Here is a 27,591-nt window from a genome sequence, read left to right as displayed (position 1 = left end):
CTAGTAAGAATTTTAGGCCTATTCGTAAGGTCAAAGAGGTATTAACTAGATAACAAGTGGAGGCTTTGGACCTTATCAGTACTACGACTACATTGTGAGCCTCACTAGTTAACTAGTAATGTGAAAAAGGCTTCAGCTAATCAAATAATGAGCTTTCTGGCTTTAAACTAGTTTGCAACTTTGGCTCTTACTAATAAACCACTAAGCATTTTTTTGGCTATTATTTTATTAACATATGAATTTCCAATAATTTATTTAATTTTATTTGACATTTATTGAAGTATGACGGTGCACCTTAATCAATATATCGGCAGTGAGCATCAATGTAAATATGCCAGAACTAGCACAATAGCTAAATGTCTTCCATTGTCCTAAGACAGGAATAGGTACCATATCATATCATACTAAACACTTACAGACATAACATTACATGTGCAGACATATTACACTGAACCAGCTACAATAAATGATAAATACATAAAAGTCAACAAGTCAAAAAGCCACCATGAACAGGCAACTGATGAGCTGGCAGTGTAATTCATAAATCTGTGCCTCTGACCGACACCACCATTTGGCTAAATTTAGTCCTACACCATGGTATTATACAGTGTCCATAGTTATTACAGTATGAATCCTGTTAGGGTGGAAGAGCAAGAGCATTCAAAACCTTAAAAACAATACAGACACAAAATAACGCCTGATAACTGGTTCAGTCTAAAATGTTATACTTACTCAGGATATTAAATCATGAAAATGTAGAGACTTCCTGTCTAAAATTATGAATGTTTACTTAAAGAGAGACTTGATGAGTTTTAAAGTGCTGTCAGTTCAATGTGACCAAGTTGTTTAACAGTAAGTCATGTGAGTGAATATCATTGCATCCATAGAAGCTTTTGCTGACTCAAGAGGCAGAAAAGGTCAGAAAAGTTGAATTAGATGATGTCTAAATTAATTGTCCCAATTGATGTTTTGGTCATTGTCATTTGGGCATTTGGTCAAGCCTGTACAGCAACACGGATCGTTTTGAACATCTAACACAAATTTCAGATTACAGAAGATACAATTTTGGAAAAAATAACTTAACTGAAAACCAGACTTACAGTAGATACTGAGGCTGATGAGTCCAGCCAGCAGGAAAACACTGAACAGGCCCAGACAGAAAACAACAGCTTCATAAAACCTCTTCTCTGGGATTCTTGGGCCTGAACGTAGAATCATGACACCAGGACAACATGATAATACTGTATATAGTTGGGCCCAACTCATACTCGTTCTAGATTAGGATTGTTACCTGTCTTGTTAGTTGAAACTGAGTCACCAGACATGGAATATTCAACATTAACATATACATCTTCCATTGATCACACAGATATTAAAAATGCTCTTTGGCACAAGCTTCACAAGTAGACTGAAAAATTGTAAGTTCTGCATTTGAATTTTAACTTCTGATGAACCTGCTGAGTTGCTAAATCTGTTGCACAAGATCAAACAGAAAGAGGAAATTCTTCATACTTCAAATATGATTTTTAGTGACCTCAACAGTTTCCAGAAACCTACTGAACAACCTGACTGAACTTCTCCAGGACAGTAGGGACAAAATGTCTACGCTGACTGCAGAGAAGGACCAGCTGAATGCCACACTTATTGAAATGACTAAAGACAGGGAGAGGCTTCAGCGTTTGTCCAGTCAGAGTAAGTGTAGACCAGAATACATTTCTGCTTTGCTTTGTTGACCCCGCCAACATCCTCCTGGAAAACATTTCTACGTCAAAGACCGCTGAGAGTGTCCATGCTGACCCCCGGTCACCATAACATTTTAAACCAGCAGTTGGTATTCTTGTTGTAATAATTCCCTACAAAAGTTAAAAATTCAAATTGGAGCTGTGTCTTAAATTATTTCTAACTTCTCTTGTTTTACATTAAACTTGTCCTGGAGGATGGACACTTTTCAGATCGTCCTTTTATCTCCTCTTCAGTGAGTCTGGTTCTTGGACAAAGTGTAGTGAGGACTGCAGAAGCAGAGGAGCAGTTCTGGTGGTTATAGACAGTGCTGATGAACAGGTGCAGATCTATCTATGTTTATATCAGACAGAAATTGATAACACAAAGTAATTTTTTCGTCACATTTACAGTCATTACTGTGTATAAATTGTTTTTCTTGGCTTTATATTTATTGGGTTTTTTTATTAGTGAGGTGGTTGATTCTTTTATTGTTCAAAAGTTTTCATTGCACTGTTAACTGACTGTTAACCTGCATATGACAAATGAACCAGTAAAGTAAAACAGTGTTAAAATGTACGAATTGAGTTATAATTTCAATGTTTTCTTTAACACTTATCTAAGCTCATTATTTTTAATTCAGCATAACAATTGTTGCACTTTTATAATGAATGTGGTTGAGAAAATGTTTCCAAGGGACGCAAAAAATTGGCATTTACATTTGTAAATGTATTTTTTTGTTGCTCCTGGACCCATTTCCACTGTGTTGTCGTGTTTGTAGCGTGTTTCTTAATGCTGTGCCTTTGTTGTTTTTTATATTAGCTTTTGCTTTGTGTATTTGCATGTGTTTTCTCAGTTTGCAGTGCTGTGAGCTCTCAGGGACACCATAATAAAGTGGTTATAATTATTATCAAACTGTAATGTGATTAAAACTATCTTTAACCTAAGAAATATTACCTATAAAGAAGTCTAAACCTTTGTTTGTATTGAACAGAATTTCATCTCTGAATTCACCAATTTGGCAGCGTGGATTGGTTTGAGTGACAGAGATGAAGAGGGGACCTGGAAATGGATCAATGGAACCACAGTGACTTTAGAGTAAGACAGATCTGTGCTCTCATTCATGGATCCCTGTTCATAATGTGCATGTAGAATCATCAGCACAACTTAAAGCAAAAGCATGTTTCGCTTGGGGAAGTGATGAGAGGATGCAACACTGACCGGGTCACTTCAGGTCTCAGGCTGCGAGCTGTTGAGATGACGGCCAGTTCAGTTCCTTTACAGGGGCTTTTACATTTGCTGCATTTCTGTGTTGTAAAGTGTTTCTTTGTTTCACTCAGACTGTACCACTGCTGTCATTTTTACTGCTGACAACACCAGTCATCAACCTAGAGACAATCAAGTGTCACAGAGGAACAGTGTTTGTCCAAAAATTACAATATTGTCCTTTTTGTTTCGTTCAGGTACTGGAGTGAGAATCAGCCTGATAATGGGGGAAATCCACGGATTGAAGAAGACTGTGCACATATCCAAGCTAACACTGCAAAGTGGAATGACCTGCCCTGTGAAACTTCTCTGCGATGGATCTGCGAGAAACAAATGTGCTGATGTCATACAGTGTGTGTGTGTTTGCGTGTGTGTGGCCTCTGTCATGGTATTTATAGACTTATCTCTCTGTGGTAACATCACGTGATAATTTGTTTCTGTAGATGCAAAACACAGTAAAAGACACAAAAGACCAACTTTTAAAATTACAGAACAGGGGCCAGTTCTGCTTGGTCTGGGTTTCTTAGTCTCAGTGAAGCCCGACAACCCTGACATAGATCATCCTGGATAACTGGTACCACAAAGGTTGTTATCAGCTGCCTCATGTTAAACTCCTATCTGCCCCCTGAGCAGCTTCTGTTCATGCTCTTTCCTTGTTACCCTGCTGCTGGGGCTGCATTTCCATCTCTATCACTTTTAAACCTGTTAAAGACTTTTGTGTCATAGTTTCTTGTGTTTCCTAGTTTCCTTGGTTATGTTCAGCAAGCATTTGGCCACATGTACGTGTTGCTGATGATTTCATAGCTGTGTGCTGCTCTGCTTTAGTTATATTTTCAGCAAACTTCCCCCAGTTAGTGTTTTGCTCTTATTCCTAATGGTTGTTTGCTTTTGTGTTAATTATATATGGAACCTTCTTTGTTTTCTCTGTTAACTGTTGAATAAAGTGTTACTCTGTGCTCTTTGCCTTGTCTCACATTTGTGAGAATACTTGACAAACAGATTAAACTGCCGTTGTTGAATGTTTTTCTTTGGTCTTATGAAGAAGAAATATTACAATATGCAGATACAACTTAAAAATGCTCCTTATAGTGTAAAGAGGACAGAGGAGTAAAGTCAGACAAATCTTTCATTTTATTAGAAACTCCGCAAAAAGACGAGTGACCAATGGAAAGTGAGGAACAGCAAAACAATTTGACTGATTTTATATTTATTATTCTTAATATAACTGCTTAAATCTCAAATGACACAAATTTGCACAAATCAATGAGATCAGAGAAATACGATCATCAGACATGATGGTAAACAATAATCCATTACACGTCTTGGGGGAAAAAATACCTCAATAAACTCAAATTACCATTAAATGATCACAAAGGTTATAGAGGGATGTGATGAAATAAGATGAAATTTGCCCTTAAGAGAAAATGGGCACACTCCCATTTAAAACAAACAAAAAGGATTAAAAAGAGATGAAAATTACAGTTTTACTTGTAGTTTTGTAAGTTAATATTTAGAGTTAACTAGTAATTTGTAGGCACATAATCCTTTGTAAATTCTATAGGGTTTGTTAGATGCTTGTTTCGAATTTGCTGTATTTTTTGTTGTCTTGTTGCTTTTTTCTGATGTGTGTTGGTCTGAATTAAGTGTTTTCTCAACTGCCTGAACTAACCATAATTTAAAGTATGAATATGAGGCAGCACGGTGGTGGAGTGAAGAATCGAGAAGGTTGCAGGTTCACGCCCCTGGTCGGCTGTGGCCTTGATATGATGATGATAAGTTGATCATTAACAAAGTATGTAAATGCAGTTATCATATGTATTACAGCTGTGCCTTTTGTTCAAGAATAGCATTTATAACGGCATATGTGCATTTTATTGAGGAAGCAATGCTGAGTTAAGCATTTACTCATGTTCAACTAATGCTTCATAGCGTGCAGTCGTTATAAAGTGTTGACATTTGCATCCACCCACTCTGGACAAAGTCAGGACAATTCCAGTGCAAGTGTGAAAGGGGCTTAAGCCTATTCAAGCTGTCAGTGGGCAACATGATCCAGTTCTTCATGTTTGTAATGGGGTGTGTCTAAAAATAATGGTTCTTGAAAGAAAAGTGAGCATAAAAACGTCCTCAAAAGATCATCTTCTACAACCGAAACTTAATTTCAGAATTTTAATGAACTTCAGTCATTCAGAGCTGCAAAGTCACCATGAAGCTGTGTGTCCTCTGCAGGACATGTAGCCACACATTTTAAAACAAATTAATTAAAGTGGCCTCACGTCATGAAAGTAATACAAATCTGAGTTTCAAGTTGTGCATTATGCAGGAATCATTAGCCTGAAGGAAATATCAGTTCTACAAACCTACTGATGCTGCATCAAGGTAGGCAGCTTTTCTATTCTTTTGACTGATGAATAATGTTTGAGCGAACATCACAAGACAAAGAATAAACTAAATATGTTATGTCCTAAAATAATGCTGGTGGGTGGAGAGTTGAAACTTGTCACTTCCTCTGAGAGACTAAAAGCAGCTAAACCTTCATCGTTTACGTGAAATGCAGAGTTTGCCTTCCAGGAGACAGTCGTCCGCTCTATGATTAATGGAGGAAATATTTGTCGACGTTGAATATGACAAGTCAGTTCACTCAAGATCTTCAACAAATCAGACAGGTGAGAATGTTCAATCAGAATTGATGCTGACACACAGAGTGAAGAATGAATCTGTTATCATCTGTTATTACTAATGAATCAGTGACTGTATGTTTGGTAGGACACAGGGTGGCAGACTGAGCTGTGTCTAAATATACATGATCATCTGGTCTTACTGTCACATCATTGACTGTGTTCACTGGTCTTGTCTCTGTTCAGGTCCCAGGAGCTCAGAGAGGAGGTTTTATAGAGCTGCTGTTCTCTGTCTGGGGCTGCTCAGTGTTTTCCTGCTGGTTGGACTCATCAGCCTCGGTGTCCACTGTGAGTCTGGTTTTCATTAGTTAAAATCTGAATCGACCGATTTTCACAACCATTTTCCCAAATTGAAGAGCTTTAAAAATCTGGTTTAAGTTTAATATGTGTTATTTTTAGATTTAAAATCTGGCACAAATGTTGTTTTAAATGTAAAAACAATCATCGACTATAAAATACAAAGTTAAAATACAAAAAGACAAACAGCAACAAACGTTTTGATATTTAGTTTTAAAGATTCAAATCTTCTTGTTTGTTATTGCTACTTTATTTTCGAAAATATACTGTATAAGGTTTTAGAAATTGCAACATTGACTAAAAAGATAAATTTCAAACTTATCAGGAATAATTCATGCAGCTTTTCAGCAACTGACAAACAAGAATTTCCTCTGCACTTAAATTTTACCAACATATTCAAACTATTTTATGCATGTAAATGTGGACTATGATATTAAAGTCGCTATAGCAGTTGTTGTTTTTGTTTCTATGACAGTTATGTTTATTTGCTTAACTTTCTATCATACTATGGAACCAGTAAAAAACAGGTGTGTGTGTATATTTATATCTATATTTATTTCGAGAGAGAGAGAGAGAGAGAGAGAGAGAGAGAGAGAGAGAGAGAGAGAGAGAGAAGAAAGACGAGGTACAGCACAAATGACACAGCAAGGGGGAGCCAGGATGAAAGGTCAGCGGAGAGATTTCAACATCACCCAATAACAAGCCCAAATGAGCATAATGCAAGAGCAGCTGACTAAGATGGAACCTCCGTGGCCGGTTACCAAGAAAAAGTGAAGTGCGTTCTGAAAGTTTACTTGAGGATGTGAATGCAGCACTACGAAGAATCTCTACTATGACAATCACTGAGACCAACAAGCTGATTTACACCACAGCCACTGTGATCGTTGAGATGCTTCCCTATAAGTTCAACATAAGCCATAAGGAGCAGTATCCTTCTTGAAGAAGGCGTTGGAGGCTAAGATCAAGAAAACATGGAGAGAAGTTAGTCAAAGATGAAGAAAGAATATATATATATATATATATATATATATATATATATATATATATATATATATATATATATATATAATTTATTTAATTAGGTAATTGTAGTGATATTTCATCCATGGCACTTAAATTGTGAGCATTGATTTATTGTAGTATTGTATTCATGGGGAAAATATAACTGAATAGTCTAATAATGGTACCTGTGTTTCACCCACTCATTCTTTATTTCAGATCATAGCACAGCACATGGTGCAGCAGGAGAACTCTCCACTATCAAAGCCAACATGACCGAGCTTCTCCAGGACAGTGAGAAAGAAGTGTCCTTCCTGACTGCAGAGAGAGACCAGCTGAATTCCAGTCTGTCTTCCCTGTCTACAGAGAAGGGACAGCTGAATTCTAGAGTGTCTTCCCTGACTAAAGAGAAAGACCAGCTGAATTCCAGAGTGTCCTCCCTGACTAAAGACAAAGACCAGCTGAATTCCAGAGTGTCTTCCTTGACTAAAGAGAAAGACCAGCTGAATTCCAGTCTGTCTTCCCTGTCTACAGAGAAGGAACAGCTGAATTCTAGAGTGTCCTCCCTGACTGCAGAGAGAGACCAGCTGAATTCCAGAGTGTCCTCCCTGACTAAAGACAAAGACCAGCTGAATTCCAGAGTGTCCTCCCTGACTAAAGACAAAGACCAGCTGAATTCCAGAGTGTCCTCCCTGACTGCAGAGAGAGACCAGCTGAATTCCAGAGTGTCCTCCCTGACTAAAGACAAAGACCAGCTGAATTCCAGAGTGTCCTCCCTGACTAAAGACAAAGACCAGCTGAATTTCAGAGTGTCCTCCCTGACTGCAGAGAGAGACCGGCTGAATTCCAGAGTGTCCTCCCTGACTAAAGACAAAGACCAGCTGAATTCCAGAGTGTCCTCCCTGACTAAAGACAAAGACCAGCTGAATTCCAGAGTGTCCTCCCTGACTGCAGAGAGAGACCAGCTGAATTCCAGAGTGTCCTCCCTGACTAAAGACAAAGACCAGCTGAATTCCAGAGTGTCCTCCCTGACTAAAGACAAAGACCAGCTGGATTCCAGAGTGTCCTCCCTGACTAAAGACAAAGACCAGCTGAATTCCAGAGTGTCCTCCCTGACTGCAGAGAGAGACCAGCTGAATTCCAGAGTGTCCTCCCTGACTAAAGACAAAGACCAGCTGAATTCCAGAGTGTCCTCCCTGACTAAAGACAAAGACCAGCTGGATTCCAGAGTGTCCTCCCTGACTAAAGACAAAGACCAGCTGAATTCCAGAGTGTCTTCCTTGACTAAAGACAAAGACCAGCTGAATTCCAGAGTGTCCTCCCTGGCTGCCAAACTCAGTGAAATGACTAAAGACAGAGACAGGCTTGACAGTTTGTCCAGTGAGTATGGGCAGTAAGGGACAAGGCACATGACACCTAACTGATGCCAAAAAACTATACACAGCTGTACACAATAGTACACAGTACAATCGTCCATATAAGACAGTTTAGACACTTATGTTTGCACAAATAATGTTTCCCAAAGACTTTGAAAGCATTGTTCAGATTCTAAGTGCAAGTTAATAAACTAATGTTAACATGTTGAGGTTATTGTTATGTAATTCTAAACAGGAGTCAGACACTACAAATCACCTCTGTGCCACATTTGCATGTTTTACCTCATGGTGTCTTTATTTTGTCTTGACTGACTTCTATTGTCTTCTGTCTTATATGTTACAGAGAAAAATTGTCCTGTTGGATGGTCAAGGTTCAGCTTGTCCTGCTATATTCTCTCGAGTAGGTCGGACTCTTGGACAAATGGAAGAAGCGACTGCCACAATAAAGGAGCAGATCTGGTGATAATAAACAGCAAAGAAGAACAGGTAGAGTGTTAGTGTCCACATTTATGTGACTGAACAAGGAATGAGATTAAAGGACATAAAGGGCCAAATCTGATGTTGAAACCAGTGCATTTATAGCCACCTACAACCATGGACCATGACTGAGACTAGGGAACTCAGCAGTGGAGCTGCATTTGCTGACACAATTTAAAGGTGACTAGTGAAGTTTTAATAGGAAGGAGGTCGGCTGGAGACCTGTCCAGAGTTTACCCACCTCTCACCCTATGAAAGCTGGGATGGGCTCCAGCCCCCTGCAGCCTTACGCAGAAGAGGTGGTTACAGATAATGGATGGATATTTTTTCTGCCTGAATCTAGTTATAGTCAAAAGGTTTCAGTTCCAGCTCCTAAGTTGTTGTTCTTGGCTATAAGCCAATTTAATAATTGTAATTTTATATTAGGAAGATATTCTAGCATTTGATTGTTCTCTGAATCCATCATAACATAAATGGAATAACTCCAACTTTTTAACCTATTGGTTTGTTGTGGATCTCAATTTGTTAAATTTAACGCAGTATTTTTTCTAAGATTGAAAGTGTGTGTTATCCATCTCTGTACCTCTGCCCTAACACACATACTGTAGGTGTAATGTGGTTAAAACTAGAACATAGAAACTGTGGAATTCTGTCTCTGTATTGAACAGAAATTTCTCTCTGGAATCACCACGGAGTCAGCATGGATCGGTTTAACTGACAGAACTAAAGAGGGAACCTGGAAATGGGTCGATGGATCTCCACTGACTTTTAAGTAAGACAGAAATGTGCTTCACCTTCTTTAAATCCAAATATCTCTGTAAATGTATGTTTGGACCAACACAACTGAAACAAAGAGGTTTCTAGAAAGAGCTCGTGGTTTTACTGAGGAACAAAAATAACAGAAATAGAAGCCGACAACCTTTTCACACTGTTTGACCTGCACAGTGTCAGAGTTAGGATTTGGCTCTGAACACCACTGACTGGAGACTCTCAGAGCTGCTAGAATGACTGCTGACACACTTCCTGTCTGTTTCAGTACTGTTGGCTCTGACTGCACCACTGCTGTCATAACATTTAATAAGTTATCAACATTGAGACCATCAAGAATCTTTTTATGTCAGATATTCACAATTTCATGATTGTTTTTTGTTTTGTTCATTCACCTCTTAGGTACTGGGATGAGGGAGAACCCAATGATGGGGTTGGGTATTTGACTCGCGGAGAGGACTGTGCAGAAATTAGAATTCAAAAAGGTTATAGGTGGAATGACAAGCCATGTGATCTGTCTCTGCAATGGATCTGTGAGAAAAAAGTTTAACACTGGTAAATGTTTTAACGACTTACATTTGGAAATGTTTTCTGTAAGACATGAATATGCCCTGTCCACCATCTGTCATGTTTCTTTTTTTTATTTTTTTATTACCCTTTGCATTTCATGCAAAGTAATCAAAAACAGTAGAGTAATCAGAAATCAGGCTGATGTCCTCCATTTCTGCATGTTTCTATGCAGGAAACATTGCTTCATTTTAGATTTCTCTGTAGTCAGATGCCTGGTGAATCCACATCTTGGCTCAGTATTGGATCTCATCTCCTCCAGGGTCCTTTAAGCAGTTGCACCCACACTAATCCCAGCCATTATATAAATCATTAAATCATCACATGCAACAGTGTATGGGAGTAGAATAGCAGCTTAATTCTTTGTATATGTACAGTGATTTGTGCGTGCATGCATGCTGGAATTTGTATTTTAGTCTGCTTGTGTGTCTTTTTATGGGTAGATTTTTGCTCTTGCATCTGCGAGTTTTGTCTGTATTGAAAGGTTAGATTGCCCTCAGTTCGGGCTCCCAGGCTCAGCCTTACAGGCTACATACGGTTCAGTTCAGTGAGCCTCACAGTTAAGTTGGCCGTGGTGTTTTGCTCTTGACTTTCTCCAGCTCATCCAAACAGTGTTTCTAGTGTTTCTGTACTGTTGGCTACAGCAGATAACGTTAGCCGATGCAGGCAGGTCAACAGCTACAGCTAGTGTAGCTAACAGCTAACAAACAGTGTGTCATTCTCTGGCGGAGGAGATGTTTTCCCGGTTTAGGGTACTGGATGAACAACACAGCTATCGGGGCAGAACTTTGAGAGCCGGCAGTTTGCTGAGGTGTGCCAGCGGCTTGGGGAGAAAAAGACCTGAACCACACTACTTCACCTTTGGTGTGATAGACTGGTCGGACGGGTTATTCGCACCCTGCCCACCCAACTCGTCATCTTAATCAGCTGGCATCAGAGTGACTGTTCCCATGGCAGCTCCAGACAGCAGTGGACTTTGTTTTTAGGGCACCCCCAACGCCTGAGATTGGTGGTGGCCTAGAGTTGGGCTACCTCATTCCCGTCTAAGCCCGCTAAGCATTAGCTTAGCCTTAGCTTCATTGCCTCCTACAGTTAGCTCCCCCAGACGTGGGGCGTTACAAAATACAGTCTAATGTTTCTTCCATTGACCTGTTACACACTGATGTGGTAGAACCGAATGATGGGGTTGGGAATTCAACTGGCAGAAATTAGAGTTCAAAAAGCTCACAGGTAAAAATTATGAGCCATGTGAACTGTCTCTGCGATGGATCTGTGTAATAAGATAATTTTAGGGTTGGACCCACTGAGGTGCTTGACACAACTTCTCAGTTTTAATGAAGTTTATAATAGAGTGTTATTGTTGGAACGGCAGGATGATGATGTGGTTAGCCCTCCGACTTGCTAGGTGGTGCTGATCTTCAGTCTATGAGGGAGGACACAGGTGAGTACTTAACACTGACTTGTGGGAACTGGAGTCTAAACAAAAGGCAGAACTTCCTAGAGTGCGTGAGAAGACGATGTAGGGATCTTACGGGGAAGAGTGGAGTATGGTCCTGGCAGTGTGTGGGTGGATCTCCAATCCCTGACGTGGAGTGAACTCCAAATTCCTTTTAGTGAAACAATATTCAATAACTCCAAAATCCCTTTCAGTGAATATATATCCACTGACGCTTGATTCAATAACTAATGTTATTCATGAGCACGTAGTCAAACTTTGGTCTGAGCTTCACAGGTAGGAAATCACGTGTGACAATCAAAACATGGGCATGGCGTGGTTACGAGGGTCCGTAATGAACCTTGAGTTCTTACTTGCATTTAGCAGTACTCATAATATATATATATATATATATAGTCGGCAACAGAGAGTCAATACGGAGCAGTTAGTCACTAAACCAGAGCGGCAGGCAGAGGCAGCGTGGTCCAAACCATGGATGGCAACGACGAACTCTGATGAAGGCTGAAAAACGGCGATGATAACGCAGATAATCTGGCAGCTTGGTGAGGGAACTGCGGAGGTGTATAAGCAAAGTGATTAGTGATTAGTAACGCGGAAACAATGTGACGGGACCAGGAAACAGGCAGTGGCTGCAAAATAAAAGTCCTGAAGGAGGAAGTGAAATTGGGGGTCCTGACAATCTCTGAGAAAAATAAGTGTAACACCGGTAAATTTTTTGACATCATACGTATGGAAATGTTTTATGTAAGACATGAATATGTCCTGTCTCTGTCCATCACCTCTGTCATTTATATTTCATTTATATAATAATGTCTGTGTTGAAAAATGTCTTAATTTCATGCAATTTAAAAACTGCATAACAGCAACATTTCCGATTTTTGTAGTTTTTGTCGACATCTATTACAATGATGACACCCTGAATACATAGAAACAAACACTTAATACAACCTGCCAATATTAGGACAAATATGTACATTCATAAATTAGAAGACAAATCTTTGGGAAATAGTTCATCTAGCTCATGCTATTTGCTTTATATGGGTGTAAATTAATAGTAACATTAATCACATAGTTACATAGCACATTTCTATAAGAATTTTTCATTTTGGTTTAGTCTCAGAGTTTAGTTCCCATGAATAAACCTTGATATTCGTTCCCAAATTTAGTTTTTTCTTTAGTACTTTACAAGTACCCAAAGTTTGGGTGCCCAAATTTATTCCCAGAGTTTAACCTATAGTTTTCTTGGTTTTGTCTCAGAGTTGGGTTCCTGAAGTTAACTGCCAAATTTGAATGTATTATTACTATTTTTTGGCTGTAAGTCAAAGATGTGGACAGAATCTTCAAGTTTAGTCCCTGGGTTTAGCCCCATAGTTTTGACCTTGATTTATATTTGTAACTTTACTTCCTAATTTTAGTCTGAATTCACTGCCCGAATTGAACCTGAATTTAGTTCCCAATTTTAATAAATTGTAGATTCTGAATTTTTTATGAGTTTTTATGAGTTTTTCACTCATAGCCCCATTGCACTTTGTTTCAAATTGCATCTCGGGCATTCTGATCACAAGTGTACAGTACTAAATACAAATGAACATAAGCACCATGGTGATAACCACCAATATGGATGGTGATGAGCACATGAGTCCATCTGACCAAAGCATTTCTAGTGTAAACTCCAATGTTTCGTGATTTTTCCCCACTGCAGAAAAATACATCATGTTGAGAGCATGGCAGACCACCGGACTCCCCTTCCAGTCCAATGGGTCACGGCCTTATGTCTGAGCTTTGCTTCTGGGTTTCTAACTTAATGTATTAGTGAGGGTATTGTCTTCTTTGTGCTTTTTAAAATTCTTTATACTTTGTAATAAAACTGCTCAAAAGACATTATTTCACTAACAATCATATTTTTAATTGCTTGGTATTTGTGAAGATGTTTTACATTTTTGTATTTTTTTGTCTTTATAGTTAGTGTTGTAATTTTACATTTTATAAAACTATTTCAAATATATTATAAAAAATTAAATAAAAAGAAATTGTTTGATATATACAAATCTTTAAAACTAAATTTAACTTTGAATTTAACTTCTGTGTGTACTTGTATTTTCACTTTGTATATTTCATTCAGTGTTTTTATGACAGTTAGTTAATGATTTCATAGTAAGACCAGATAATATCAGATTCATTCCCCACTTAGTTTGTAAGCATCTATGTCTGATTGAACCTTCTTACCTGTCTGACTTGTTGGCCATCTTAAGAGAAAAGACCTGTCATTTATAACATTCATATGTATTTCCTCCATTGATTATAATGTGCTCAGCTCTTACTAGAAGGTCAGCTCTGCAGCACAGACGGCAGTAAAATGGGAAAAAAGAAAGTTGGATTCAGTTTTTGAGGAAGCTGATTATTAGAGGAAATGACACACTTTGATGTCACTTTGATGAAGTCTCATTATACCATCCCACAGTCAAGAAGACCTGAATCATAACAAGAAGTTTAGGACATTATTTATGAAAAGAGAAATGGACAATGAGGTCACATTTACTGACGCTCTCTCGGGAGGCTTTGTGGATTATAAGATACCTTTTCTTCTGATTGAAAAGTGATAATTAACATGGCCACAAGATGTCATTATTAGACATAAACATACAATTTTAGACAATGAAACCAACATCTATGCTGTTGTTTTGAATTCATTATCAAATATGAAAGAGGAGTTTTAAAACACATGATTCTTTCAAATAGACTGAGGGAACATGGGATATCTGGAACTGTTTTTAATTGATTTTCATCTTACTTTTGTTGAAACTAGTAAAAACATATCAAAACCCTCTGAAATAACTTAGGGAGCAATTTTAGGACAACTACTTTTTAACTTGTATATGTAAACTTTTGGAAATTCTGGGAACCACAAGTAGGCCTGCATTCTGAGATCAAAGTGGTCTACTGGGATCATATGGTGCTATGAGGTCTTCTATATATGATGGAGCCTGACCACTCAGAGCTTTATAAAGACGCACATTCATTCATCTGCAATTATCTCTAGCTTTGTTTAACATTAGCTGGATGTGTGTCTGAAGTAAGGACTGATGGGAGAGAGTTGTCTTACGGACAGTGAGTGGAGAGAGACTTTCCTGATGTCCTGAAAAGCACTTATGAAGCTGTGTGGCAAGATGAAAGATGTTATGCAACCCGATGAGGCCACAGTCCCCATAGTTCTAACTCTGAAGTTGACGACAATATCAACTTATTGCTAAAGAGTTTGGTGTGTGCAAGTCTACAGTGAAACAAATGTGTGTACATGTTTTGCAAAAGCATAATGACAATGATCTGGGATGTCATCAGTGTTTCCACTGAGGTGACAGCCCATGAAGTGATCTCAGGACCAATGTTTTATTCCTCATATTATTATGTGCATAGATGGCACCCGCATCCACAACAAGTAAATAACATATGCAGTCCAAAAACTGGTTTGAAATACAGCTAGTCCTCTGTGAAAGAGCTAGAAACATCAGATGGAAGAGTGGTAGTACAGATGGTAGTGCTGCTGCTGTTGCTGCCCCATTCTTCATTTACATTTACATTTACATTTAGTCATTTAGCAGACGCTTTTATCCAAAGCGACTTACAAGTGAGGTACAAGGGAAGCAAAAATCTAAGTCAAGGAGAAAACTTCTGCTTGGTGTCTTCTGTGCGGTGCTGGGACCACCAGACGTCGTTCGTTGGCAGATTGCAGCGGGCGGGAAGGAGTGTAGACTTGAATGAGTGAGTTGAGGTAAGCGGGAGCTGTCGAGTTAACCACCCTGTAAGCAAGAGACAGAGCTTTGAACCTGATGCGAGCAGCTACAGGAAGCCAGTGTAGAGATCTAAAGAGCGGTGTGACATGGGTCTTTTTTGGCTGATTAAAAATGAGGCGAGCTGCTGCATTTTGGATCATTCTTCAGAGACCTCCATCTTCAATGTTACAACTCTCTCAGACATCTGGGCCATGGACTCCAAAAAAACCTCATAAAATAGACACCAACTTGTTTCACTGCCTCCCTCAGCCATGCAACCAGACAACTTTTTTTTAAATATCGCTATTTCGGTGCTTTTGACCATCCAGACACTTTGGGTGTTTTAGTCTTTCATCAGGTTCAGCATTAATAAGGCCTCTTCATCTGTCCAATAATGTTGGTTTTTGGTAATGTTGGTTGGATTGCTTGCGTTGCTGCTCACCATGTTGAAAATCGTAACCGTTTACGTCGATGACAACTTCTGTGACAACTCGCTGTTTTCTCTGGTTATATTTGCACAAGTGAAGAGAAGAGAGTTTATGTGTAAATATGGCAAAGAAATTAACGTTCTCCAAAAGAAATCTACATAAAGACTATAGGTTTCCCTAATACCCTACCATCTTTTCTGCTTATATGACATTTAAGAAATCAGCTATTGTGAGAAAGCCGACTATAACTTGGTCCACGTAAACACATTCACTAAACCTGCAATACCTGTTGATGATTGTCTTGTTCAGGTCTGTTCAGTCAATCAGAAGCTGGAAGATACCATCTCAGATGAGTTTGGAGTTGGGAAAGACAAAGCAAATCTGTATCTTCCAGCTTCTGATTGACACACTTGATCCACATCTATTGCTGATGAGGTTTTGCATCTTGTGGTATGGCCTCTGTGTTTGTCCATCCATTATATATAACTGCTTAATGCTGTGTAGTGTTGTAGGGGGGTTGGAGCCCATCCCAATTGTCATAGGGCGAGAGGCAGGCTACCTCCTGGACAGGTCTCCGGTCTATCTCAGACACATACACAGACAGACAATCTTATACACAAAACACATAATAAAATGTGTTCAAGAATGTCTTTTTTAATTATCGCAAATATTTGTGACTGTATACTATATAGAAAATGTAAATGTACAGAGTTGAGCCTAGTATCCAGAGATCCAGTCCTACACACCTCTCTGCAGTGTCCTTACAACCGTCATCCCCCCACAACTCCCATATGTCTATAAAGACTGTGTCTGAGTCAGATTAAGGTGATTAAAGATAAGGATGGAAATGTATTGACAGGTGCCAGGAGTGTGATGGGAAGATGGAAGTAGAAGAGGTGACTGGTGTGGAGCAGGAAGTAGCAAAGATTAGTAAGAGTGAAGTGAGGAGGACGTTGAAGAGGATGAAGAGCGGAAAGGCAGTTGGTCCTGATGACATACCTGTGGAGGTATGGAAGTGTCTAGGAGAGGTGGCAGTAGAGTTTCTGACTAGTTTGTTTAACAAGATCTTGGAGAGTGAGAGGATGCTGAGGACTGGAGGAGAAGTGTACTGGTGCTGTTTTTTCAGAACAAGAGAGATGTTCAGAGCTGTGGCAACTACAGAGGAATAAAGCTGATGAACCAAACAATGAAGTTGTGTCATTAGTCATTTACATAATTCGTTAAATTAAGTTAAATTAATTTGTGGACGTTTGAGTTGTTTTTTACAGGATGGACATGTGCACACACACAGAGGGGACACTTGTATGGACAATACCACCGCAGAAGCTGCCCTTCTATTGTACCTCACTGTATACTATGGAATGAAGGGAGGGGTTCAGTAAGTTACATTAGTTACTATGGTGGGCGATTTGTTTGAAAAAAAAGGGTGTACTCTGTGTTTTGCCTGTTAATGCATGTAGGTGTGCTGGAGTGATGTTAAGGGAATTAATCCTCATCCAGAGTTAGGGTAGTGTTATCAGCTAAGTCTCCATCTGTCGATAAATGCGTGTTTGTGACGTGGCTGGTGTGTGCCTGTTGTTGATGTGGGTGGCTTTGGAGCAAAAGGTCTGGAGTCTGACTGCCTAGGCCAGAGAGATACCCAGTAATTGAAGTGTCAGGACAACTATAAGTTCAGAGGCCGTGTATTGACCTGTTGGTAAAAACTAAATAAATACGAATAGTCGAATGGCTGCCATCATCTCCCTCCTTCCTTCTTCACCACTTAATCAACCCACACTATTAAGCTAGTTACCGGCTACGAGTCAAGCGGTGCCAGATGGCTTCCCAACTATGGTTCGGAGGTGCGCCCTGGACGGAAGGTAACATACAGGATATAGTTGGGCCCAACTCATACTCGTTCTAGATTAGGATTGTTACCTGTCTTGTTAGTTGAAACTGAGTCACCAGACATGGCATATTCAACATTAACATATAACTCTTCCATTGATCACACAGGTATTAATTGTGCTCTTTGGCACAAGCTTCACAAGTAAACTAAAAAAGTGTAAGTTCTGCATTTGAATTTTAACTTCTGAGGAACCTGCTGAGTTGCTTAATCTGTTTGCACAAGAGCAAACAGAAAGAGGAAATTCCTCAAACTTCAAATGTAATTAGCCAATGTCTTTGTTGACATCTGCAACATCTCATCTCTGGCCCGAGATGTCATCCCCACATTCAAGTTAATCTTCATCATCCCTGTGGCTAAGAAATCTCCTTTGTGCTGTTTGAAAGACTGTTGACCCAAGAGCATGAATTCAGAGAAATCATCATCAAAACTTGTCACTTCCTCTGAAGCTTAGCTTCCTCAAAAGACTAAAACCATTTTTTCTCTCTTACATGAACTGCAGTCCAAGCTGCATAGTTGTCTTCTAGTAAGAGCTGACCACTTTATGATTAATGGAGGAAATATATGTCAATGTTGACTATGACAAGTCCGTTCACCCAAGATCTTCAGCAAATCAGACAGGTGAGCATGTTCAATCAGAATTGATGCCGACAAACGGAGTGAAGAATGAATCTGTTATCATCTGTTATTACTAATGAATCATTGACTATATGTTTGGTAGGACACAGGGTGGCAGACTGAGCTGAGCCTAAATATATATGATAATCTGGTCTTACTGTCACATCATTGACTGTGTTCACTGGTCTTGTCTCTGTTCAGGTCCCAGGAGCTCAGAGAGGAGGTTTTAAGGAGCTGCTGTTCTCTGTCTGGGGCTGCTCAGTGTTTTCCTGTTGATTGGACTCATCATCCTCGGTGTCCACTGTGAGTCTGGTTTTCATTAGTTAAAATCTGAATCGACTGATTTTCACAACCATTTTCCCAAATGTTTAAAGAGCTTTAAAAATCTTGTTTAAGTTTAATATGTGTTATTTTTAGATTTAAAATCTGGCACAAATGTTGTTTTAAATGTAAAAACAATCATCGACTATAAAATACAAAGTTAAAATACAAAAAGACAAACAGGAAGAAACGTTTTCATATTTAGTTTTAAAGATTCAAATCTTCTTGTTTGTTGTTGCTACTTTATTTTCAAACATATACTGTATAAGGTTTTAAAAAATCGAACATTGACTAAAAAGACAAACAGGAATAATTCATGCAGCTTTTCAGCAACAGACAAACAGGAACTTCCTCTGCACTTAAATTTTACCAACATATTCAAACTATTTTTATGCATGTAAATGTGGACTATGACATTAAAGTCACTATAGCAGTTGTTTTTTTTGTTGCTTGATTTTCCATGATACCATGTAACCAGTAAGAAACAGGTGTGTGTGTATCTATATCTATATTATTTCGAGAGAGAGAGAGAGAGAGAGAGAGAGAGAGAGAGAGAGAGAGAGAGAGAGAGAGAAAGAGACGCTTCCCTATAAGTTCAACATAAGCCATAAGAAGCAGTATCCTTCTTGAAGAAGGCGTTGGAGGCTAAGATCAAGAAAACATGGAGAGAAGTTAGTCAAAATGGCAGAAAGGCAAGATGAAGAAAGAATTGAAAGAATCTGAAAACTTTTGCACCTGACATAGTTTGGTGCTATACATGAAGTCAGCTGTGTAAAGGGTGAAAAGGATTAGGGCCAGTATGGTCCCCTGTGGTGTCCCCATGCTACTGGTCACTGTGTCAAATGTAATAGTTCCCAACCTGACAAATTGTGATCTGCCAGTGAGATAATCATAAATCCAGGACATGAGGGGTGGGTCGACCTGCATGGTGGTGAGTCTGTCCTTTAGACGGAGAGATTGTATAGTGTTAAAAGTACTGAAGAAATCTATTAAAGGAATCCTCTCAACTCCACCCTCACAATCGAGGTGTATTAGAACCCGGTGCAGGAGGAACAGAACAGCTTCCTCCACCCCTACTTTTTTCCGATAGGCAAGGTGGAGGGGATGCTGGGCCCGCTGCACTTAAGGTGCAGAAATAACCGCTCCAGTGAGTGCTACTGGTCTGTAGTCATTAAGGTTGCTGGTTTGACAAAAGTGTAAATAGTCCGTAAGGCAGTAGAACCTTTAATGTCATCTCCATCTGAATCCAGCGGTACATGTCACTGTTTCAAAACAGTCTCAGAGGATCTCGCTCAGCACCACTTTGCCGCTTCCTGAAAGAGCAAGTTGTTATAGGCTGTCTGTTAACCCAAGGTACAAATTGGGGCGACAGGCAAATCAGATTGTGGTCGGACTTCCCCATTGGTGGAAGTGGGGATGCTGTGAGTGCATGCTTAACATTAGCATGTCAGTGGGCGTGTCAGTGGTCCTGTGGGGTGCCAACCAGTGTGGCTTCATTTTTGGAACTGTTTAACTGGGGGAATTTTAGCTCATCAATGCCTTTATCTCGTTCAGGCAGTTGATCAGGATGGACAGCGGTGATGTAAAGCTGTATGTTATCAGCATAGCAATGAAAAGATTCCATGTCGGTTGAGGACACAAATGAGTGGGAGCATATATTATATAAAATGGATCAGCCCCAGAATGGAACCTGGAGGGACACCACAGGTGACAGGAAATATCTGGGACTTAGCACTGACCAGGCTGACATATTCTGTTCTCCCAGAAAGATAGGTGAACCAGTCCAAGGCGGTATCAGACAGAACAACATCACAGTGGAGTCGACTAAGGAGGATGTGGTGATCCACTGTGTCAAAGGCTGCAGTTAGGTCAAGGAGAATAAGTTGAGAGGGACAGCCATCATCTGCCATCAAAAGGTCATTTGTGATCCTGACCACAGCTGATTCCGTGCTGTGTGCAAAGAGGAAGCCTGACTCAAATTTTTAAGTAGATTGTGGTGTAGATGGTCCTGAAGCTGAGTGGCAACAGCTTCATCCAGCACTTGGGAGGTTGGAGATGGGTCTATAGTTGGCAGGTAGGTCTGGGTCCAGGGTCGGTTTTTTGAGAAGTGGATGGATAACAGCCGTTTTGAGCGGGCACAGGTGGATGATTTCTTTCTCACGATGGCCTGAAATTCACTCTGTGAAACGTCAACGAAAGCTGTGAAGAGAGAGAGAACAGAGAGCCCAGGCTATACATTTTAAACTGGGGTTTAAGGAGATGGTTTATTGTGGAAAACAACTGCTTAGAGTTTCCAGGGCTGTTGCTTATGTTTTTGGAATAGTACTGTGTTCGTGCATCTTTAAGTGATTTTGCGTAGGTCTTTTGGTGTCCCTGGTAAGCAAGCTTGAACACAGAGCACTCAGATGTTTTGAAACTCTGCTCGAGGGCACAGCCCGCTGCCTTAATTTGTCACAACTCACATGTTTACTACGGGGCTGAGCGAGTGATTGTAAGTGTTCTAGTTTTGATGGAGCTGTGACTATCTAGAAGGCTGCAGAGAGATTTGTTATAAAAGTCCATGGATTTGCTGACTGATGAGAGGTTCTCAGAGGTGAAACGCTGGAGATTTGAGGTCTAGGTATATATTTGTAAGATTCTGAAACTGAATTCGGCATTTTAGCTTAGAATGGGGAGACAAAAATGGCTGTTGCAGGGAAATTACCTTATGACTGAAGACACCAACTCAGTGATGAGTGTTTAGAGGGAGCCCTCTGGTGTGTGGGGGGAGATCAAAGTGCTGTGTGAGGTTTAGAAAGTCCAGTAGTAGCAAGGAGACACTTTCATTTCATTAAAGTGCATTACCACCAGGTCACCATCATGGCCAGTGCTCGTCTTCTTCCAGTAAGTACAACCAGGGGGACAGGTTTCACTGGCCGACAGGTGATGATCAGGGTTAGATTAGTGAGCATTAGAACCATTATCCAGGATGAAACAAAGATCTGCGATTACATCCAGAAGATGGCCCCAAGTGATGACGTGCTTAGTGAATACCTCATGCAGCAGAAACCAGAGGAGCGGGAACCCTCCTGGAAGGACAAATCCCCTGCATGGTATGTGTCAGCATCAGATAGAGAAAGTGGCTGATATAAATAAAAATCAGTGGCTGGACTAAGATGGACTGAAATACAGCACAGAGGCACTAATCCTTGGAATTCAGAAGCAGGCTCTAAATACAAGATCAATAGAGTTTCAGGACTCAGGACTCCAGTTTCAGGCTGTGCAAAGATGCCCCTGATACAATCCAGCACATAACAATAGATACTAGCAGGCAGGGCATACATGGAACGCCATGACCAAGTGACTAACGTAGTATACAGAAACATCTGTGCCAAGAACAGACTGGAAGATATGGAAGGTGAAGGCACAAGTGGTCCCTGTGATAATAAAAACATTGGGGGCTGTGACCCCCCAAAATAGAGAGGGGCTCCAGCAGATTCCAGGAACAACATCTGAGATCTCTGTGCTGAAGAGTGCAGTCCTAGGAACAGCTAAGGTATCAGGATTAGAAATCAGCAGGACCCAAAAGGAGCAGAACACAGAGGAGTGGTAGGCAATGTTAATTTATTAAGAGAATGAGTAATGGATGGGGTAGCCGGGGTGGTGACTCGGGGCAGGAGTGAGTGAAGGAGATGGCCAGGAAGTGGTAGAGCGATCTGAGGGGGGAAGAGAAAACAGAGGTGAGCAAAACCATCTATGACATGAGGAAAGATTGGGGCGTAACTAGAATCTTACTTTGCCAGAGTGCAGAGCGGTGGTGGTGACTAAGGGCGGCCGGGAAAAAAAACCCAGGGAGAAAAATACAGCAGGAATCTAACAAAGTAACAACTAAACATACCAAGTATCAAATCAACAGAAAATATCAACAAAAACATTCAATATTCTTCTAAGAATAATCCACGGTGCTTAAGTCAAAACTTACTGCTGTGAAAGCCAGCAGGACATCTGAGTTACACTGTCCAAGAGCAGGAATTCCTCGAGGTATCAACATGACAAAAAAAACAAACATACTTGGATAGAAAAAACACAAGAAATCCTCAAAGGCATCGGCTGAGCAGGTAACATAGAAACCTTAGGTAAACACGGAGACTGGTCACTCGGGGAAACAGGAAGATAATCTGGCGGAGTACAACAGGTGACCAGGGTTTAAGAAAGGGAGGTAACAGGTGTAGGGACTCTAAGCTGATAGGCAGCGCAGCGGGGAGGGAAGAGACGGTGACAACACGGTCGTGACATAAGGTACTTTGCAGGCCCCTCGAAAAGGACCTGAGTTTCAAATAAGGGAGAGTTAAGATTTAAAAAAATAATTTATTTAATAATAAAATTTAATATAATTTGTTTAATTAGGTAATTGTAGTGATATTTCATCTATGGTACTTAAATTGTGAGCATTGGTTTATTGTAGTATTGTATTCATGGGGAAAATATAACTGAATAGTCTAATAATGGTACCTGTGTTTCACCCACTCATTCTTTATTTCAGCTCATAGCACAGCACATGGTGCAGCAGGAGAACTCTCCACTATCAAAGCCAACATGACTGAGCTTCTCCAGGACAGTGACAAAGAACTGTCCTTCCTGACGGCAGAGAGAGACCAGCTGAATTCCAGAGTGTCTTCCTTGACTAAAGACAAAGACCAGCTGAATTCCAGAGTGTCTTCCCTGACTGCCAAACTCAGTGAAATGACTAAAGACAGAGACAGGCTTGACAGTTTGTCCAGTGAGTATGGGCAGTAAGGGACAAGGCACATGAAGCCTAACTGATGCCAAAAATACTATACACAGCTGTACACAATAGTACACAGTACAATCGTCCATATAAGACAGTTTAGACACTTATGTTTGCACAAATAATGTTTCCCAAAGACTTTGAAAGCATTGGTCAGATTCTAAGTGCAAGTTAATAAACTAATGTTAACATGTTGAGGTTATTGTTATGTAATTCTAAACAGGAGTCAGACACTACAAATCACCTCTGTGCCACATTTGCATGTTTTACCTCATGGTGTCTTTATTTTGTCTTGACTGACTTCTATTGTCTGCTGTCTTATATGTTACAGAGAAAACTTGTCCTGCAGGATGGACACAGTTCAGCTGGTCCTGCTATATTCTCTCGAGTAGGTCGGACTCTTGGACAAATGGAAGAAGCGACTGCCACAATAAAGGAGCAGATCTGGTGATAATAAACAGCAAAGAAGAACAGGTAGAGTGTTAGTGTCCACATTTATGTGACTGAACAAGGAATGAGATTAAAGGACATAAAGGGCCAAATCTGATGTTGAAACCAGTGCATTTATAGCCACCTACAACCATGGACCATGACTGAGACTAGGGAACTCAGCAGTGGAGCTGCATTTGCTGACACAATTTAAAGGTGACTAGTGAAGTTTTAATAGGAAGGAGGTCGGCTGGAGACCTGTCCAGAGTTTACCCACCTCTCACCCTATGAAAGCTGGGATGGGCTCCAGCCCCCTGCAGCCTTACGCAGAAGAGGTGGTTACAGATAATGGATGGATATTTTTTCTGACTGAATCTAGTTATAGTCAAAAGGTTTCAGTTCCAGCTCCTAAGTTGTTGTTCTTGGCTATAAGCCAATTTAATAATTGTAATTTTATATTAGGAAGATATTTTAGCATTTGATTGTTCTCTGAATCCATCATAACATAAATGGAATAACTCCAACTTTTTAACCTATTGGTCTGTTGTGGATGTCAATTTGTTATATTTAACGCAGTATTTTTTCTAAGATTGAAAGTGTGTGTTATCCATCTCTGTACTTCTGCCCTAACACACATACTGTAGGTGTAGTGTGGTTAAAACTAGAACATAGAAACTGTGGAATTCTGTCTCTGTATTGAACAGGAATTTGTCTCTGGATTCACCAATCAGTCAGCATGGATCGGTTTAACTGACATAGCTGAAGAGGGAACCTGGAAATGGGTCGATGGATCTCCACTGACTTTTAAGTAAGACAGAAATGTGCTTCACCTTCTTTAAATCCAAATATCTCTGTAAATATATGTTTGGACCAACACAACTGAAACAAAGAGGTTTCTAGAAAGAGCTCATAAAGGCCTTCGTGGTTTTACTGAGGAACAAAAATGACAGAAATAGAAGCCGACAACCTTTTGACACTGTTTCACCTGCACAGTGTCAGAGTTAGGATTTGGCTCTGAACACCACTGACAGTAGCTCACTTGAAATACATTTATCATGAATGAATGGAAGTATACTAGATATATCTAAATTGCACTTTAGTAGAAGTTTTCTGTTTTTAATTAGGTGCCTTTGGTCAGACAGATGTAAAGCAATAAGAAACAGCTACTTTTGCTTCATTTTAAGGCAGTAGTCATGTGTATAAGTACTGTGATTCTCTTGTTGTTTAGACAGTGGGCGGAAAATCAGCCTGACAACGGTGGTGAAGACAGACAGTGGGGTGAGGAAGACTGTGCACACATCCGAAGTGGCAGGGAATTGGAAAATAATTGGAACGATCTGTCATGTGATGCTTCTAAACACTGGATCTGTGAGAAAAATCTTCAGCAGTAGTAACATGTGTTTTTAGAAAGTCAGATATTATTCCACAAAAAGTCTTTGGTATCTTGTGTCTGAGACAGTAAGTGTAGCGTACGGCTCTTTCTCACCAGTTTCTGTGCTGTGTAACTGTGTAAACCAGTGTGAGGATCCACTTGTTCTACACATTAATAGTCTTTTAAATCTATGCTCAGTACACAGCTATTTAAAGTTGCATTCACCCTTCAGCAGTAAATGGACAGTTTATCAGTATTGTCTTCTTTTATTGGTGTCCTTCAAATTTTATTTTTGCTTGTTAAAAAATTGGCCTTTTTATCCTTTTTTGTGACTTTTACATTTTTGATGTTTAATTACTATTTGTATCTGTTTGTGAAGCACTTTAGTGCAGCCTCTTGCTGTTTCAAATGTCCTATGTAAATAAACTATTATTTCAATTAGTATTATGTTTTTTACTAATGATGGTGATTTCTGATGTTCATTATCATCCATTGGTTAATTTGAGTCTGACACCATCTGTGAAGATTCTTAAACGTATTTACTTCACTGAGAGTATTGCAGTACATTCTGCTGCTCTTACTGTTACTTACTTAGTGACTGTAATACAACAGTATCTGTCGCCACCTTCTGACTTTCACACTGCACAGTGTCAGTTAGGATTTGGCTCTGAACACCACTGACTGGAGACTCTCAGAGCTGCTAGAATGACTGCTGACACACTTCCTGTCTGTTTCAGTACTGTTGGCTCTGACTGCACCACTGCTGTCATAACATTTAATAAGTTATCAACATAGAGACCATCAAGAGTCTTTTTATGTCAGATATTCACAATTTCATGATTGTTTTTTGTTTTGTTCATTCACCTCTTAGGTACTGGGATGAGGGAGAACCCAATAATGTGGGTAGGTATTCATTTATTGGAGAGGACTGTGCAGAAATTAATGTTCAAAAAGGTCACAAGTGGAATGACGTGTCATGTAGATATTCTATGAAATGGATCTGTGAGAAAAAAGTGGAAAACTGATAAATGTTTTGACATCATACATATGGAAATGTTTTATGTAAAATACGAATATGACCTGTCTCTGTCCACCACCTCTGTCATTTATGTTTCATTTATGTACAAACATGTTCTCTGTTGAAAAATCATTTCATGCAAAGTAAAAACTCCATAAAAACAACACTTCTAGTTTTGTGATTTCTTCCACATTGATGATACTTTGAATACATGGTAATGTCTAATAATACAACCCAGCAATTATGTCTATTGTTAAATTAGAAGTCAAATAGTTGGGAAATAAGATTCATTTTTTAACAGAACATATTCAGCTCAATCTGCCACATACAAAGGACTAGAAAGGAAAAATAGAACACATTATTATATTAGGTGCAGCATTATAACACAGCTGGCAAAAGGTTCTTAACATATATACAAACAATAGACTAATCAGAAATCAGGCTGCTGTCCTCCATTTCTGCATGTTTCTTAGCAATATTATATATAACATTTCATTTTAGATTTCTCTGTAGTCAGGTGCCTGAGTAATGTTTATCCTTCCCCCACTTCTTATATCTTTTCTGTTCTCTGGATCCCGTCTCCTCCAGGGTCCTTTAAGCAGTTGCACCCACTCTAATCCCAGCCATTATGCAAATCATTAAATCATCACGTGCAACAGTGTATGGGAGTAGAATAGCAGCTTAATTCTTTTATATGTACAGGGATTTGTGCGTGCATTCATGCTGGAATTTGTATTTCAGTCTGCTTGTGTGTCTGTATACAAATCTGTAATGGTAAATATTATGTATGTGTCTGTAAAATAATGTGTAAATGTATTCCCTCAAAGAACTAAAAGTAAATGTCTAATTATCTGATAAAATGCTTAAGTTTTAACTAAAAGTGCTGAAAAGCCTTACAATTGGCTCTTTTTACCGGTGGATTTTTGCTATTGTCCCCCGTCTGCGAGTTTTATCAGTATTGGAAGGTTTCCCTTGCCCTCAGCTCGGGCTCCCAGGCTCAGCCTTACAGGCAGAATACGGTTCAGCTCACAGTTTGCCTTACAGTCTGCATTCAGGCTTCAGTACTGAGGAGCGCAGAACCGCCTCCACAGTCCCTCAGGTGAGTCTCACCTTTACCTTTGACTTTGTCCTGCTCAGCCAAACAGTGTTTCTAGTGTTTCTGTACTGTTAGCTACAGCAGATAATGCTAGCCGATGCAGGCAGGTCAACAGCTACAGCTAGTGTAGCTAACAGCTAACAAACAGTGGGAGCTAACTTTACACTAAAAGTGCTGTTCAGTGGGAACTGGACTGGTGCTTGAACAAGACTTTCAGAGGACAGAGGACACGGGAAAAAAGGTAAAAGCCATGTAAATAGTTCTGTGTGTAAAGTGTCTAATGTGC

General features: G+C 39.7%; 3 protein-coding genes across 3 annotated transcripts; all 3 read left to right on the top strand.

Annotated features, from left to right (window-relative positions):
* Positions 1-1,570: 1,570 nt before the first annotated feature.
* LOC137132676 (CD209 antigen-like) lies at positions 1,571-3,990 on the top strand. Its single transcript, XM_067515492.1, has 4 exons — positions 1,571-1,692; positions 1,937-2,061; positions 2,714-2,817; positions 3,183-3,990. Exons 1-4 carry the CDS (start codon positions 1,599-1,601, stop codon positions 3,325-3,327), a joined length of 468 nt encoding a protein of 155 aa, XP_067371593.1. The 5' UTR covers positions 1,571-1,598; the 3' UTR covers positions 3,328-3,990.
* Positions 3,991-5,538: 1,548 nt separating this feature from the next.
* On the top strand, positions 5,539-12,468 carry LOC137132665 (CD209 antigen-like). Its single transcript, XM_067515479.1, has 6 exons — positions 5,539-5,648; positions 5,847-5,948; positions 7,176-8,336; positions 8,676-8,818; positions 9,478-9,581; positions 9,980-12,468. Exons 1-6 carry the CDS (start codon positions 5,579-5,581, stop codon positions 10,125-10,127), a joined length of 1,728 nt encoding a protein of 575 aa, XP_067371580.1. The 5' UTR covers positions 5,539-5,578; the 3' UTR covers positions 10,128-12,468.
* Positions 12,469-18,011: 5,543 nt separating this feature from the next.
* Positions 18,012-26,343, top strand: LOC137132675 (CD209 antigen-like protein A). Its single transcript, XM_067515491.1, has 6 exons — positions 18,012-18,304; positions 18,503-18,604; positions 23,145-23,381; positions 23,722-23,864; positions 24,524-24,627; positions 25,048-26,343. Exons 3-6 carry the CDS (start codon positions 23,198-23,200, stop codon positions 25,208-25,210), a joined length of 594 nt encoding a protein of 197 aa, XP_067371592.1. The 5' UTR covers positions 18,012-18,304; positions 18,503-18,604; positions 23,145-23,197; the 3' UTR covers positions 25,211-26,343.
* Positions 26,344-27,591: the final 1,248 nt, after the last annotated feature.

The sequence above is a fragment of the Channa argus genome, chromosome 9 (assembly GCF_033026475.1).
Source record: "Channa argus isolate prfri chromosome 9, Channa argus male v1.0, whole genome shotgun sequence".
In the NCBI taxonomy this organism is placed as follows: domain Eukaryota; kingdom Metazoa; phylum Chordata; class Actinopteri; order Anabantiformes; family Channidae; genus Channa; species Channa argus.
The sequence above is the reverse complement of the archived record's forward strand: the minus strand, read 5'-3'. Positions and strand labels throughout refer to the sequence as shown.

Excerpts from the sequence above, each read along its gene's own strand:
- LOC137132676 (XM_067515492.1), top strand. The coding sequence starts at position 1,599 with ATGTCTACGCTGACTGCAGAGAAGGACCAGCTGAATGCCACACTTATT. Across the intron at positions 1,693-1,936 it reads TCAGCGTTTGTCCAGTCAGA|GATGGACACTTTTCAGATCG; the intron begins GTAAGTGTAGAC and ends CTTGTCCTGGAG. Across the intron at positions 2,818-3,182 it reads GGAACCACAGTGACTTTAGA|GTACTGGAGTGAGAATCAGC; the intron begins GTAAGACAGATC and ends TGTTTCGTTCAG.
- LOC137132665 (XM_067515479.1), top strand. The coding sequence starts at position 5,579 with ATGGAGGAAATATTTGTCGACGTTGAATATGACAAGTCAGTTCACTCA. Across the intron at positions 5,949-7,175 it reads CATCAGCCTCGGTGTCCACT|ATCATAGCACAGCACATGGT; the intron begins GTGAGTCTGGTT and ends TCTTTATTTCAG. Across the intron at positions 8,819-9,477 it reads TAAACAGCAAAGAAGAACAG|AAATTTCTCTCTGGAATCAC; the intron begins GTAGAGTGTTAG and ends TGTATTGAACAG.
- LOC137132675 (XM_067515491.1), top strand. The coding sequence starts at position 23,198 with ATGACTGAGCTTCTCCAGGACAGTGACAAAGAACTGTCCTTCCTGACG. Across the intron at positions 23,382-23,721 it reads CAGGCTTGACAGTTTGTCCA|AGAAAACTTGTCCTGCAGGA; the intron begins GTGAGTATGGGC and ends TATATGTTACAG. Across the intron at positions 24,628-25,047 it reads GGATCTCCACTGACTTTTAA|ACAGTGGGCGGAAAATCAGC; the intron begins GTAAGACAGAAA and ends CTTGTTGTTTAG.